General features: G+C 33.3%; 3 protein-coding genes across 4 annotated transcripts; all 3 read right to left on the bottom strand.

The window, feature by feature from the left end:
- Positions 1-80: 80 nt before the first annotated feature.
- LOC104730316 (defensin-like protein 183) lies at positions 81-923 on the bottom strand. The gene is made up of 2 exons (XM_010449471.2): positions 795-923; positions 81-544 (listed from the first exon to the last, which is right to left on the bottom strand). Exons 1-2 carry the CDS (start codon positions 850-852, stop codon positions 210-212), a joined length of 393 nt encoding a protein of 130 aa, XP_010447773.1. The 5' UTR covers positions 853-923; the 3' UTR covers positions 81-209.
- A 4835-nt stretch (positions 924-5758) lies between these two features.
- Positions 5759-9083, bottom strand: LOC104730315 (auxin response factor 16). 2 transcript variants are annotated; one of them, XM_087479447.1, is made up of 5 exons: positions 8779-8972; positions 7975-8161; positions 7049-7880; positions 6097-6962; positions 5759-6007 (listed from the first exon to the last, which is right to left on the bottom strand). In XM_087479447.1, the coding sequence occupies exons 3-5, from the start codon at positions 7514-7516 to the stop codon at positions 5938-5940; spliced, it is 1404 nt and encodes a 467-aa protein (XP_087335573.1). In that variant the 5' UTR covers positions 7517-7880; positions 7975-8161; positions 8779-8972; the 3' UTR covers positions 5759-5937. The 2 variants fall into 2 exon arrangements, with proteins under 2 accessions (XP_087335573.1, XP_010447772.1); XM_010449470.3 differs by having other exon boundaries at positions 7049-8161; positions 8779-9083.
- A 2453-nt stretch (positions 9084-11536) lies between these two features.
- On the bottom strand, positions 11537-14410 carry LOC104730314 (uncharacterized). The gene is made up of 13 exons (XM_019233769.2): positions 14159-14410; positions 13668-13789; positions 13503-13565; positions 13319-13414; positions 13189-13242; positions 13043-13105; positions 12902-12964; positions 12659-12823; positions 12431-12586; positions 12278-12346; positions 12127-12188; positions 11891-12009; positions 11537-11803 (listed from the first exon to the last, which is right to left on the bottom strand). The coding sequence occupies exons 1-12, from the start codon at positions 14295-14297 to the stop codon at positions 11925-11927; spliced, it is 1137 nt and encodes a 378-aa protein (XP_019089314.1). The 5' UTR covers positions 14298-14410; the 3' UTR covers positions 11537-11803; positions 11891-11924.
- Positions 14411-15374: the final 964 nt, after the last annotated feature.

The raw sequence follows: 15374 nt of genomic DNA, 5'->3' as shown, positions 1-15374 counted from the left end.
GACCTAGCGAATAACATTTTCACATTTATATTTGGTTGATCTTTAGACATCACAATATATAAACAATGAACATCCACAAGTGAAATTTTAATAATAATTATTATTTATTACTAGTTTTGCCACATCCAAGTTGAAACAAGAAAAAAGAATGACAGAATTGATCGGTTCTGTTTCTGTCTATTCTAGAAAAATTGAAATAGTTTTAGGCTTTAGCAAGTATATTGGCATTTGCATAAATAAGTATGGCCAATGCTGTCACAAAATCCAGTTCCTTCATTATACTTTTCCGCACAGTTTTGGTTGCAACACGGAGGACCACATTTATCGCTGCACACGCCAGCTCCACCATAACATATTTTGGGCTTCAGAGGCGATGGGCCTTGTCCGCACGGATAAAAGCATGTGCATGTTAGACCCTTGACATCACATTCACCTTCAGCCTCTGGTCCGTGCTTAGCCTTACATCTCTCATCACATTGCTGCGAGGTACCCTCGCAATAACCGAGATTCTCCATGCATGTCTTTGCGTTTATCTTATTTTCAACTGTAAAATTATACGCATGATTATTATTATTTTATTTATTTAGGACCTGCAAAAGGAACCATTAGAGAAATTTATAACTATAACATAAATGATCCTATTATTTTGAAAGCTTTGTCAAAATTAATGTCTTGTCACAAACCAAGAAGGATAATGAATGTGGTTTCTTATTGATATTACAGAAATATGCTAGGCAGCCATGCATGTATTCTTCATAATTCCTAATTATTGAAAAACAAAGCAGAAATAATACCAGAAGCAAACATGATAAAGAATATGATGAAAAGCAAGAGTGAAAATGCCTTCTCCATTTTATTTTTCCTTTGACAATTTTTAATATAACAATGAAACAGTTAGTGGGTCTATATATAATGTTATGCAAAAGATAATATATTAATATTAGTATGTTACCAAAAAATATCACTAGTATTGAATGTTGTATGTTAATTTTATCATATTACTAAAAGTTTTGAAATAAAATTTCTGAATGAATTGTAAATGGATTTCCATGCATATATATTAATGTTGTTTCTTGTAGACTTAAGTTTTAAAATATCACTAGTATTGAATGTTGTATGTTAATTTTATCATATTAATGTTCTTTTTTTTTTAAGTCAAACTTCTAATAAGCTATGAATGGATCTCCATGTTTTTTAATTCCTTTTTCTCACAATTGGTTGAAATTATTTTTAGTTTGAATATCTTATTATATAAACTTTGATGACAAAACTACTAATTAACAAGATCATGACACATGTCAATTCTAAATTTATTAAAATTTTAAAAATATAAAAATGTAAAAATTCAAAACCTACCATAAAAAGGTTGTATATAAAAGTAAAATATAGAAAAGAAAACCTAAGTTTATTTAAAATCTTTTAAAGAAAATAAACCTTTGTAAACTTCCAAATGTAAAACAAAACTATTAAAAGTTTTTAAAATATTAAAAGGTAATTATAAGAAAATTATAAAATTTAAACAGCTTTAAAATTTAAAAAGATCATTATAAGAAAATTATATATATAAATAAAATTCAAACTTAAAATATGGTTTATTTATTTTAATTTTAAGTTGCTAATTTTACAAGAAAATTGATTACTTTTTATATAAGATAAAAAATGATTGTGAAAATATACAATTAATTACTGTTTCTAAGAAAAAGATGGTTGAAGTAAAAAAAAAAAGATCATCTCATATTTTTTTTACCAAACAATTAATTTATTCAAAAAAACTGTTATTGTAATATATAAGATAGGAGTATGTAATATTAATGTATGCGTTTTTTAACTATAAAAATGTTAAAGTGAAGAGACATATAATAGGTTATTTAATGTGTTCATAAAGATAATTTGTTGGTAGTAGTAAAGACTAAAGAGTATATTTTAACAGTAAAATATATTTGTGTGTACAAATACATTTTTAGTGGTAATGTATATAGTAGATTTGTAAATAGATATACATTAGTAAACTACAGAAAAAAATAACTATTTTCTATAACTAAAAGTTTATCTCTTTACTTTTATACATTGTTTTTACTTATGAAAAGAATTAAATATATATTTTTTGTTAAATTTAACAATAAATTAACTAAAATTTTAACTTTGAACATATCTACAACTATTTTTTTTAACTAAAAGTGTATCTATTTTTTTTTTTTTTCAACCAAACAATAAATTAAAAAGAATTTCCTCGGTTAGTTGTCCAAGCTAGAGGGAAGGGGTTTACAAAAGAAACTTCAGAGATAAGAGAATGCGAAGCACGGGCAAGACAATCTGTCTTCGTATTTGATGCACGGAGGATCCAAGAGATATAGAATAGTGGGAAGGACTCCAGCAAGTTAAACTCATCGAGCATGTTGGAGAAGGACGGCCAATCTTCAGAGACTGCACAATAGTGAGTAACTCACACAATCAGTCTCGAAATGTTGACAAGCGATCTCTACAGCATGTATCCGCTCCATGACCGACAACAACGCTTCTAACTTCGAATGTATGGGGAGGGCTCCATCTTAGACACTTGGCCTCCAACAACAAGGTTCGCTCCTCACCAACACAACACCACCAGCCCAATCCTGAATGCACATTGGTTGCTTTCCAAGAACCATTAATCTGACAACCAGGTGAAGAAATTTGGACCTCCGAAGACGGAGATGGAGCTGACATGACCGCCGTAAAAGAGAGCGTCTCTTCCCAGGCTAACTTCCCAAAGCCGGAGCAATTATATCATTTGCCTCGATCTCTAAATTTTATTTTTTTTTCTTTTTAGTTATGGCCTTCCAGATTGCCCATAAATTCTATGATAAGTTGATCAGAATCACTCTGTTGAGAGGCAATCTTTCAGAAAACAAAATCCAAATTCGAGTACACTGACTCATATAGAAAACCCTCTGACGAGACTAGAGTCGGAGGTAAATCTCAAACTTCACACGAGCAAGGGCATTCAAAGAAAATATGATTAATAGTCAACCGCATAGTCGCACCATTTACACCAAAATCACATTGGACAACTCAGTGTATCAATTTATTTTTATAGATAGTTTTTACTTACTAAAAATATTTTTGTTAAATTTAATTTTATTTTAAAAACTGTAAACCCGTACATCGGGCGGGTCTTAATCTAGTATATTTATGTATGCTTTAATTAAAAGGTTCCTAATTAAAAATATGTTCCAAAAAAAAAGAGGTTATGACATACATCCTTAGAAATTTGGAATCATGTTTATTTTGTTCTGGTCAAAAATCCCTTTTTTAATTTAATTAAAAGAGAATTAAAGATGGCGAAAACGTTCCCATCGGTTCGGTTTTGACGCACACCAATGCATACATTTGTGTCCGTATTCAGAAATTGGAGACTCAATAATTTCTCTCGAAGATGAAACCATCGTAAACCTTAAAACAACATATAATTTTTCTTTTTACAATATTTATATATATAAAAAGAACAAGAAGTATTTATTTAACTCACAATACCTTTAGAAAATTGGTTTCCAGCCTAAAAAGATGTTGTGAACTGCCGTGTTACAATTATTTTGGCGTCTTGCAACTCCCTTGGTTACAACATGTATAATCCAAAAGTTGGAAGTCCATTTTATTATTGGACCTCGGGTTAGCTTCAAACTGTATAGTATACGTCGGCTTGTAGTGAATTTGATTGGTTTTTGGATATCATTTTACAAGACAAACAATATTGGTCGTACTCGTAAGGGTTAGACTTAGACCTAATATGTCGTGATGGGCTAATTCTACTCGATCAGATTCGTATTAAACCCAATTTGAAATTAGATAATAATAAACTCCAAATTATAAATAGGCCCATATATACATAGATCTCCAGAATACTCTATTCAACACATTTGTTCTCGATAGTTTTTCTAATCACTCACCGATCGTATCTGATGTCATGTTTTTTACTCAAGAACACAAAATATTTTTCAATTGTTGCTTAATGTTAGCTATATGAAATTTATTCAGGCGGTGGTTGTAAATCTCGAGATTAGTATTATATTTTAGGTTAAGGGCAAAAAAAAAGAAAAAAATCGTAAGAATGGACACGTGGAGGAAGAACGTGAAAGAGAAGACAAAGACAGATTTAGTTTTATTGTGAATGAAGAGGACACATGCATTGATGTTTCTTCACGTAAAGAAAGGCCTTCGAGTTGGCATTTCCTTGCCTCACGAATCTTTGTCTACCTCGTGCCTCTTTTTAATTCTCTTGTCCTCTTTTTTTTTTTTTTTTAATAATCTATTCTTTTTTAAAAATTATTTCTTTGTTTACGTAAAAAAAGTGGTATTTCAAAGTGCCACAACGTTCGCTACTCTGTCTCTTCTCCTCTTTGACTTTTGTCACACTTGTCTCTATCGATAATCGTCTTTAACTCAACCATGGTTAACGAAGAAGTTTTGTTTCAAAACCCTAAGTATCTGCTTTTTCTCGACATTATTTTTCTCCTAATAATTTAACTTATGATTTTATGATCACCAGTTGATTAACTTGACTTCTTTGATTAGTTTAATGATTAATCTAAATCAAGACTTCCCCATGTATCTCTCGTTTTGCTGTTTGTTTTCTCTCATGATCTTGTTGGGATTGTGAATTGTGAACATGTGTGGTTCAAGAGTCAACTTCGGACGTAGAGAGTTGTCACAATCACTTTTGATTAATGTGAAAACCCCTATAATTTTGATATTATTCAGATATGCAATTAATGTTTATATCTCTTTTTATATACAATGTTCATATATCTCTTAAGCCACTTGAATTAAGTTTTGGTTCCATTTATATTAACTCTAATCATGACATGTGACTGGATTCAATTAAAATATCTCCTTTTCGTGTGTTGTTTACACAGTCCATGATGTCCAATTGTCCATCACTCTCAACTAACAGTCTTAATTATTTTTGTATACATGCTTAGATCGCTAAGGCGTTAGATTAGATCGAACAGTAGACCAAAGCTACGAGTGACTAATTAATCTGAAAAAAAATATTTTACACATAATTAGAACTTGAATCCTAGGGAATTCCGAATTTAGATCGAATCTTACTTGATTAATTTGTAATCTAATGACACTTCCTTTTTATAGGACACTAGTTTAGAGCAGGGCATGCAGGAAAAGTGAGTATGGCTATATAGGATTTAAAGACTAAAAAGTAAAAAGTGCTACAACTTTTGTGTCTTTTACATTAAATAAGAAGAGAAAAAAGTGAGGTTAGAACTACATTTGACTTTGAGGACCAAGAAGCGAATATACAATGTACTTTCCAAAATAATTTTAGTGAGGAGGCTGAAGCTGATACGGAATTTTCGTTTTGTATGCATTATTGGAATAACTAAAAATATATAATATATACAGGCCTGAATATATAGTGTTTTTGAGTTATTATTATAAATGAAAAGTGGGAGATCCAACTGAACTTAGGTGTTGAGGACTTTGTGTTTTGTCAAACATAGGATCCGACCGTTGTTTGTTGTGCATGTGCATAGAGACATGACCCTCGCATCACCCTAACTAATTGTCTTCCAGATTTTTATTACTTTTCATACCTCTCAACAACTTAAATGAACCCAAGAACACACTCAATATTGTGACTTTGTGTAGCCAATGCTTGTTGTAGCCTATTCACCATCATATAATTTGTTAAGGTTATGTGTAAGAATTGATTGGATGATCTCAATTATATAAAAGACCTGCATATGTATGTATAACGAAGCTTAGCTTTTCATGAGAAGAAGAATCTATTTTTATTTGCAAATAGATTGTGAATTGCATTTTGAAAATTACAGAATCCAAAAAAGTGGAACCAAAATAAATAAATTAAAAAAAGAAGCTTAAAGATTCATTCAAGCTTTGACTTTTTAACTTGCGAGCTCTCCAACGAAAAACACCTCTGCCAAATTATATTACAACGCTCTCGCTTCCTTGTTCCGTTAAAATCGTCAATCTCCGAGCTGTCTTCAAGAACTCACTGCAAGAGTTATAAAAAACACTTATTAATTGTTTTGCTTCATCATCCAGTAATATGACAAATCTTCACTTTAATAATAATGTATGTACCTGAAAGGCTCGTTTCCTGCGTATTTGATGGCTCCTGATGCATCCCTATAGAGAACAGAACTCAACATCTCAGACTTTTGGATCCCAAACATGTCAGAGAGTTTCCTGCTCAATTCTTCATACGAACCAAGAACCGATAAGTCTAAGGTTCGACCTACATCGTCTGACTCCATAAACACTTTACAATGTCCTGTTTCCAAACCCGATGCATCTTGAACTTTCTTGGAGCAAGGTGATCCTTCGTCTGACGATGACAAGTCCCTTCCCGCAATACCGTTGTTCTGGTTCGATCCGCCTGACGAAATCTGCGTTTTCTCCAAGTTAGCTGTATCCGTCGATCCTTTTTCTGATAGCTGCTCCTCGGGTAGTATGAGCTTTCCGAACAATACAATGTGGGAAGACTTTTTAGATTCGGTATCGTTGCATGGTGTTGTTCCCATCGTTAAGAAGCAAAAGCCTTTCTCGTTTTTGGTATCGATGTTTCGCAACCCTAGAGAAGGAGAAAGAGGGAGAGATGATGGAGGAGGAGGTGGAGGTGGTTGTCTATTCAAGTAGTAATGGTGGAGATCCGAAGATGATAACCCGTAGTACTGATGAGCATTATGCCTGGCTCCCTGTAAACCCACGGGAACATTGTCCAGAACAGAGCTTAACGGGCTTGATCTAATGAGGGGATTGCTTGGGAATGAAGGTATTGGGATTGAGTTTATCAGATTGTTGTAATCCGGATGCTGAGGTAACCTCATCTTTTTCCTCGGTGGTGAAAACGAGGTAAGCGGGATCGGATGTACGTTGGATACCAATTCAACTAACCACGGGTTAACCCGCTTCACGTTTTGGAGTAAGTCTGGTTCATCCCACGCTACCTAAAACACACACAAAACCCAACCATGAGTAACCAACTCTATCATCTAACTAGAAAGAGACTACAAGTAAAGATGGGAGAGCTTACTTGTAGAAGCCGCCAAGGAGAGTTAGGCCAACGGATAGGATCAGAGACGTTAACAGCCGAAACAGTCCCCATAAACCAGCTTATCCGAGAAGAATCTTCAGTCTCAAAAGCCATTTTAAACCTCATACCTGAGCACCAAGGAATCCGCATTGCAGCTCTAGCATCCAAGGCCTTGACACAAAACTCCGACGTGCTAGCCCTAGGATAGTACACAACCTCAAACGGTCTTCCACTAATAGCGAGCGTAGCTGCTTCTATAACAGATTCAGCAGTCACTTTCCCTTTTCTATCCGCAAGGGAACAGTTACTTCTCCTCAAACTATTGCTTTCATCTTCCCTTAAAAGAGAAGAGTAGCCACAACTCCCACCGATGGGATTCCAACCCGCTGAGTATTCAGGTCCGTTACCGATCCCTCCTCTCTTAGCCCTCCTAATACCTACACAAAGATCTCCATTCTCAGCTCTCATGAAGACAATCGAATCTCCCGCCACAAGCTTCTTCTGGTTCACGAAATTACTCCATCCGGTCGTGAGAAGATGCCTACGAGGCGTCCCTCTATAAATATGCCTAAACTTCCAAACATCTCCATGAACGTCTTTGGCAAGAATGGTCTGAACCGGTGGCTCAGCGTTATAATCCAACCTAGGGAAGATCGTCTCAGCGCAATAACGAGGAACGGAGAAACCACCACCGTTGTTAGCATCAGACTGAGTAAGAGTCTTGGCAAAAGAAGGCGTTTTCTCACTATTACTCTCGAAACCGTTACTGTCTTCCCCATCTGCATACTCATGATGATGATCAACGTACTCATCTTCTTTCAAAGGAATAAGCCTAAGTTTGGCGAAAACCTCGTCTGATTCAGGATCAGCCATATACTTAATAGCCAAAACACGACACAAAACCATGGGATGAATTGGAAGGTTACCGAAATCGACACAGTCGTAAGCGTTTTCAGCGTGACCTTGAGGGAAGTAAAAGACTTTAGAGTTCATAGGAGGCATACGAACCATACCACCAGCACATGCATGCCATAGTTGAGGATCTAAACCTTTCTCTGATCCACTTTTCATTGGATTCATAACATTTATCATATTTGTTGTGACCCTATCTCGCTGCAAAAACATGAATAAAATAAATGTATTTAGCTTTTGGAACAGAGTAAGTGTAACAAAACAAAAACAAACACAAGAGAAAACAATTCAGAGTTCAAAAAATGCATTTTTATAGCAACTTATATCTTTAAGTCGTTTGTATCAGTCAACTCTAGCTAACAAACGAGATTTTCCCGGAAAAAAAGAAAGAGTTACTAGAAAAACCCGACAGAAAGGTTCGTTTCAGATAGAAAAGAAGAATTCAAATATCAAATCTTCCGAGAAAAACTCGAAAATATCAGTGACACAAATTTATAAAACTCAATACAACTATTATATATCCAATAAGAAATTAGCAAAAAAAATAAAGAACACAAATTTAGAAACTTTATTCATAAAAGCTATATATAGCTAAGAAGCAGACAAAACAAAGATTACAGATCGGTCTTCTTTTAACTAACAACATAAAAGAACACAAAAGAACAGTATAAGCTAAGAACAACCAAATCAAATTTAACATGGAATCGATTGAAGCAAAAACAAAGATGATGAAATTGATCAAAACAGAGAAAGATTAAAGAGACAAAATTTAGTTGAAAAAAGAACAAAAAAAAGATTATGGGAAGTAAAAAGGAAACCTGAAACAGTGGCAGATCTGAAACAAACTAAGCGAAGATTCAGAATAGGAAAAAAAAACCAATCTTTGGTTTGGTTTTTTGGTGAGAATCTGAAAGAAAGATTCCCGCAGCTAATTTTTCTGCTTCAGAATCGGATAAGGAAGTTCCTTTTTTTTCACTTTTTTGTTTTTTCACTTTTTTGCACAAAGAAAAATGGAAAAAAGGGGTTCGTAATTCGTATATATGAAGGAAACAGCTTTGTTCTCTTCCTTCTGCCAAACCCAAAATAAAAATTATTATCTTTTTTCTTTTCCTCAACTTACATTAACTCTTTCACATGTCTTTTTTATTATTTTCTTCTTCTCTAGTTTAAGTTTATTTTTTTTTTAAATTGAAGCCCAAAAAAAAAGTAACAATTTGGTAAGTCAAACCCTTGATTCCGGGCATAAAAATCGACAATACGGACTGTGAAAAAAATAATAATACTATAATAGTAATATACATAAAAAAAAAAAAAAAAAAATGGACATACGAGTTAAAGAGTTTTGCATCGCGCACGTGACGGATCCGCACGTGTCGTCGGTGCTTCCGACATATCTCCTAGAAATCTGATTAGAAGCATCTAATTAGTTAAGTATTCAAAGTTTAAAAAGCTCGTTAATTTTTTTTTTGACTCAGCCATTAATTGTTTCTTTGATTAAACTAATTTTTTTTGACAGTTTGTGGTAATCCCAATATCATTTTGTTTTTTAAAAAGTTTTCTTTTAACTTATTGTTTACGAAACACGATATTTTTGTTGATAACCATGTAAGCAATTTGCTGTTGCTTACCAAATTTTATTACTATTTAATACCACTGTCTTCAAATAAATCATTAAATACCCAAGTCAATTGGCACATTAATCTAAACTAGTAGAGAAATTTGGACATCTAATAATATGTTAAACCTGAATATATTTAAATATCTTAAAAACAAACATTGATATGGGTTGGACGAAAATATTTGTATAAAATATTGTTTTAGATTTGCACATATGATTATTAGTTTGTTATATTGTTTTTGCTTTTATTTTTCTTCTTCTTCAACATTCCGTTCTCCATCTTCTCATCATTTACATATTTAGAGAGACAAATTTATCAAATGATCTAAAACCATAGGGGATTAGAGAGCTAATTTGTTAGATGAGATAATTCACCAACTACTATTTTGTTTATGTGGTCGGACAAAAGTACTCTTATGTGATATTTTGTCTTTAGCAATTAGCATAAATAGTTATACCGAACTTTAATAGTAATTTATATTGGACTTGCAAAGAATCAAGTAAGTGCATTTTATATAAAAGAAATGAAAAACTATCCGATAATGTTATAATTGCACTCCATATATCCAATATATACTAGCTAGATATACATGTGTGTATATGTATGTATGCAATCCTGTATGTATGTCAATACTACGATCATAGCAAGGCTCAATAAATTTCCGCATGTGTCATGTATTTTTTTGTCGTAAGAGTTAGCTTTCCCATTAATACGAAGAGTTTGATCTAGGCCATACGTAAACAAAAATTCAATATCCAATTATATACACGAATATAAACCAGTTATGATATTTTGTAGTTGTTGTTGCACTTATATATGAAATATCGTAATAAATTCATGCAAATTTAACGCCGAAACATATTTTGATTTAACAGTGATTTGGTTACACTTTTCTATCAACGTTTCTTTGTCAGCTTTTCTTCTTGCAATGTTTAAATACCGAATCGATCATATATATATACATATCTTAAAGTGATTTTTCTTTCTATGTGAGAACTTAGAAGGCTGATGAAAACTGTAGTGTAAGCTGTGTAGCTTTTTACTTTTAGTAGTTGTTATCAAAGTATTATATAGAAGAATTATAAGTTAATTCGGGATTAGGATTCTCATTTCAACATTTAGATAATACTTGAAAGAATCGTAATATGAATGGGAATGATGATAAGAAAATAATAGTAATAATTAATGATAATGTAAAGAGTACATATTTGACCAGAGGACATAGCACGTGCGACTAACCATGGTTAAGTTTGAAGTGTGTCTGTCTGTGTTGTATAAGTATGTTGTTTTGTCAACACCACAGACTCTCATTGTCAATAGTTAATACGTGTGTCTCCATTTATGTGAATCCAGTAATATTTGCATGTCACAAGGGCAGATTCGACACTTGAATCTAAACCACCGGATCTGATCTGATTGTCCTCTTATTCCTTCAGATTTGGTTATCACATTTGCATGTAAATCTAATACTTCTTGCACCTTTTATGTTTCATGGTTATCTTAGCATCGTGAACTCGTAGGTAATTAAGTTTTGGACTTAGCTTACTAGGTTAACTTTAGGAAAAGTTGGGCTTGTGGGCTCAATCTACAGAGGTTTTGTTCAATTCAAATATTAGGGTTTTTTTTTTTTTTTTTTGAACAAAGAGATTAGAAAACATAAATTATGACAATTCATTTTCCCGAAATTAATAAAAGTTGATATGAAATAAAAATAGATGATAAATGAAAAAGCTAAAAAGAGAAATGAAAGCTAAAAACAAGAAAGAGCGTAAATGTAAAGCGACCTTTTAAGGAGGAGACATATAAAGACATGAAATTGGGATCAGACACAAACAGTCGTTATAGACATTGACTCTCTCTTGTCCTTTTCTTTCTCTCCTTTTGTCTTCACAATTTTCATTTTTTTTTTTAGTTTTAAATATGGTTTTACATTATAAATTTCATATATCAAATCAAAGAGATGAAAGAGATATTTTTACTTTAAAAAAAAATAGTATAAGGCTTTTTTTTTAGTTTCCGACTCGTACCAACCCAGTTGGGCTGGGCCTGGCTACATTAACATGCCAAACCAAAAATTAAACTACGAAAACTCAAAATATTTGTTCCAAGGTTTCTTCTAACGAGACATAGTTTTTGTGTAGAACAGCTCTGCTCAATTTCTTCAGCCCAAACTAATTTAACTGTTATATGTGTCTGAGAAACCAGAAAGGTATATACAAACCACCTGCAAAAAAAGATTTACTTCATTTGAGTAACCGTCTTAACAGGAACCAAAACCAATGATATATCTAAAAGAAAAGTCACGAGAAACCTTTTTGATTTCCTAAAGTTATAGTTCTATTGTTTCATTGGTGAGGATGACGGCGTTTGGCTCTGCGGTATCCGACGACTGGTTCTTTTCTATGGCTGTATCTCTTCTTCCCCTTGGGACTGTTTTACCCGCAGAACAAAAGATTCAATCTCATAGTTAACTTCTGTTGCAACAGCCTGATTTTTTCTTCTAAGTGAAGTTATAGACTATTGTTGAAAAGATGTTCAAAAGCTTACTTGGAGACTGCAGAAAGAAATTTGATGATGAATATAAGAGGGAAGCCAATTAAAGCTGTGGCCTGTTGAAATTAAAATAACAAGCGACTTAGTTATGATTTGCAGACTCTATAGATGGATTGAATGAATGGAAATTGTTGGAAATACATACCCCAACCCAAGCTAAGTCCATGGTAGCAATCGGTTTCGTGACCTCATTGTTCTTCAGCATTTCTTGAGCCTTGATTCCAAGCAAAGAGAAGCTTATCAAAGTGTCACTGTAAGTTATATTCAACAAAACTGGAATGCAATTTGATGAATATACCTGTCGATGGTAGATTTTTGTCGAGTTAACCAACTTCTTAAAGCCATGTCTTACGTTTTCTGTATATGGCTCTAAGGCAACTTGTACTCTCTCCAAGTGTGGTTTCGTTATGGTCATAATCCGGGTAGTGTATGGGTGTGTATGTGTTCTGATTACCTAAGACAAACAAGACAATGCTCACAATGTTTTATGCAAAGTCAGAATAAAAGTATGTGGAAATATATTAACCTCAAGATAGTAGTATGAAGCGTCGAATCCTTGGAGGAGATGTGGTGTCAAAGCCTGCTTAGATGTACATAACACCTCGATGGACTTATCGGTTAAATACTGAACTTTTGGTTCGAGATACATAGTAAATGTCACACATGCATCTTTAATGCTTGGGATCCATTCCTGAAAAATCAAGGGGAAGAATTCTCAGATGCCAAGTAAATGAGAAGTATATAAGCGTGCAATGAGAACAGTACTCACTGAATTCAGGGTTTCAATGTGAGGCTCTGACCATTTTTGGACTTGGCCAATTATCTGCGACACCTGAAGAAACAAAAAGGACTTGTCTATACATGGAAGTTTAAAAGACTTTCAAAGGTTAATTTTGAGTTGAAGACAAACCTTTTGAAGAGTGATATGAAGAGTTGGGCAAAGATGTTGATGCCATAGGGTCAATAGATATGCCTGCAACAAATGTAACAGAGGCCTTATTAGAAGAGTTAAGCAAACTAAGATTGTGCGATGTTATGCGCTTCTTTTAGATTAACCTGAGTTTCATTCGGGTAGAGACCAAGCTTAGACAAGAACCACTTGCCATCCATCTGACCACAGGAAACAAAAAGAAGAGTAAGCTATTGTAATATGCAGATCAAATCCTAGAGACACCATATCTCTTACATTTTCAAGCTTTGAGCTAGGTTGTGCAACTTTCTCAGCTTCCACTTCGATCCTTCTCTTGCGTTGCAATTCCACTTCCCGTTTTAGTCTAAATACCTGCCAAATGCACAAGTTTTATAAAATGATTGAATAAAAGTAATGATGAACAAAAAGAAACACACAAAACTCAAGTTACAAAACCAACCTGCTTCTGAAGCTCATAAACCTTTTCTTCTGCTTTACTCGCATGCTTCACCGCATCCTCAGACTAAAATAAAACATATTACAACCAACAAAAGTAAATAACTTTCCTCTACATCTTGTTTATAGGCCAAATGAATCAAACTCAGAAGAAGAATGAAAATCTCACTTGAGAAGAAAAATCAATCTCACTCTCAAACAAGTAAGACTTCTCCCGGATATATAACTCCAGACCTCGGATCTTCTCGTCCTTGCTAACCAAATCTTGGTTTTTCTCAGTGATGATTGACTCTTTAAACAAGGAAAACACAAAAAGCCTCTCAATATAGTTAGCAACCAGATTCAAAATGCAGCTGAAGAAATTGTAAAAAAAGCCATCAACTTTGGAATGGAAAACAAACGTTACAAGTTAATCTCTACAGAAACAGAACTGAAGCTGGAAACGTGAAACGTCACTCTAACATAAACCTCATATGAAACGTTACTCAAAATCTCCAGAATTTTCCTAAGAAACGCAACAAATCAAAAACAAACCTCTTTTCACATTTCCCTACAGTTCTTCAGAAACAAAAACCTTTACATAGTAGACAAGCTAAAGCTACAAAATTTGCATAATCTTCAACAAAATCGAAAAAAGGGTAAAAGTGAAATGAGACGTACGAAGAGCAGAGACGGTGGATTTGAGTTTATCACAACCAGATGAAGAAGAAGCTTCAACATTTACAGTGAATGAAGAAGAGAAACAAGCGATCTCGAGGGTTACAAGAGAAAGAAACAAAAGCAGCTTAAAACCCGCCATTATCGGAGACTGCAACAGAGGAGAGGACTTGGCACAGTCAGAGAGCTAGCGCGAGTCGCGAGAGAGAGACAGAGACAGAGACAGAAGACTAAAGCGTACCAAGTCAAATAAAGGGCCAAAGGGGTCTCACTATCTTTTCTATAAATTACATTTTAGTCCATTTACTTTTGATAAATTGTATAAATTGCCAAAATATTATCTTGTGCAAAACGCCTGTTTTTTAGGCCGTATCTGAAAAGTCGTAATTAGCCCTTAATCTGACTCTTAAAACGGAAGGATATCAACTTAAATGTAAAAGTATATTTTAAAATGTATAAAAATGTTTAATTTCCTTCTTTATTTTGTTGACTTTTTAAAAATTAAATAAAAATATTGATATGCAATATTAGGATAAGAGTGTTGCATAGATTTTTTTTCATCCAAAACTTTTACCAACGTGGCTCTCTTTTAAAAATTAATTGTGTAATTTACAAACTGTAATAGAGCATTTAATATACAATAAGAAATAAATCTTATTTGTTTCCTTTTTATTTGAAAAAAAGCTACCAATATTATTTTGTTTCCATTTGCATTGGTCATTGGTGTCATCATGATTCATGAACCATCGTTTAGGAAACAAATCTTTCTCATTTTTATTAAATCCCCTATATATTAACAGGGAAGCACTCACTTGAAAAAACTGATGTATCGCTGCCAAAGAGCTCTAGACATATTTAACTATTTAGCCTCATTTATATTTATTATTTACAACTGTATGTCATTGTGTTTTTGACAATACACGGATCTCATAAATTCAAGCGATACGGATGCAAAGACATTTTACGGTTCAAAGTATTTAAATTCGTTGCATGATGGCTTAGCTAATGGGTTTGATTGGGTTACAATTTTATTTAAATTATCCGGTTCATGAAATTTTAGTTTTTTATGATTTTTATCTGATTTAATAGTTCAAGATTTTTATTAAAATCTAACGATCACTAATTCGGTTTAAATTCTATTCAGATCTGCCATCATATCAATCTAGCGATTACTATTTTAAACTTTCATAAACTTGATTTTCTTTTGGTGGGAACTTTC

The sequence above is a fragment of the Camelina sativa genome, chromosome 12 (genome assembly GCF_030686135.1).
Source record: "Camelina sativa cultivar CO46 ecotype springtype chromosome 12, ASM3068613v1".
Classification (NCBI taxonomy): Eukaryota; Viridiplantae; Streptophyta; class Magnoliopsida; order Brassicales; family Brassicaceae; genus Camelina; species Camelina sativa.
The sequence above is the reverse complement of the archived record's forward strand: the minus strand, read 5'-3'. Positions and strand labels throughout refer to the sequence as shown.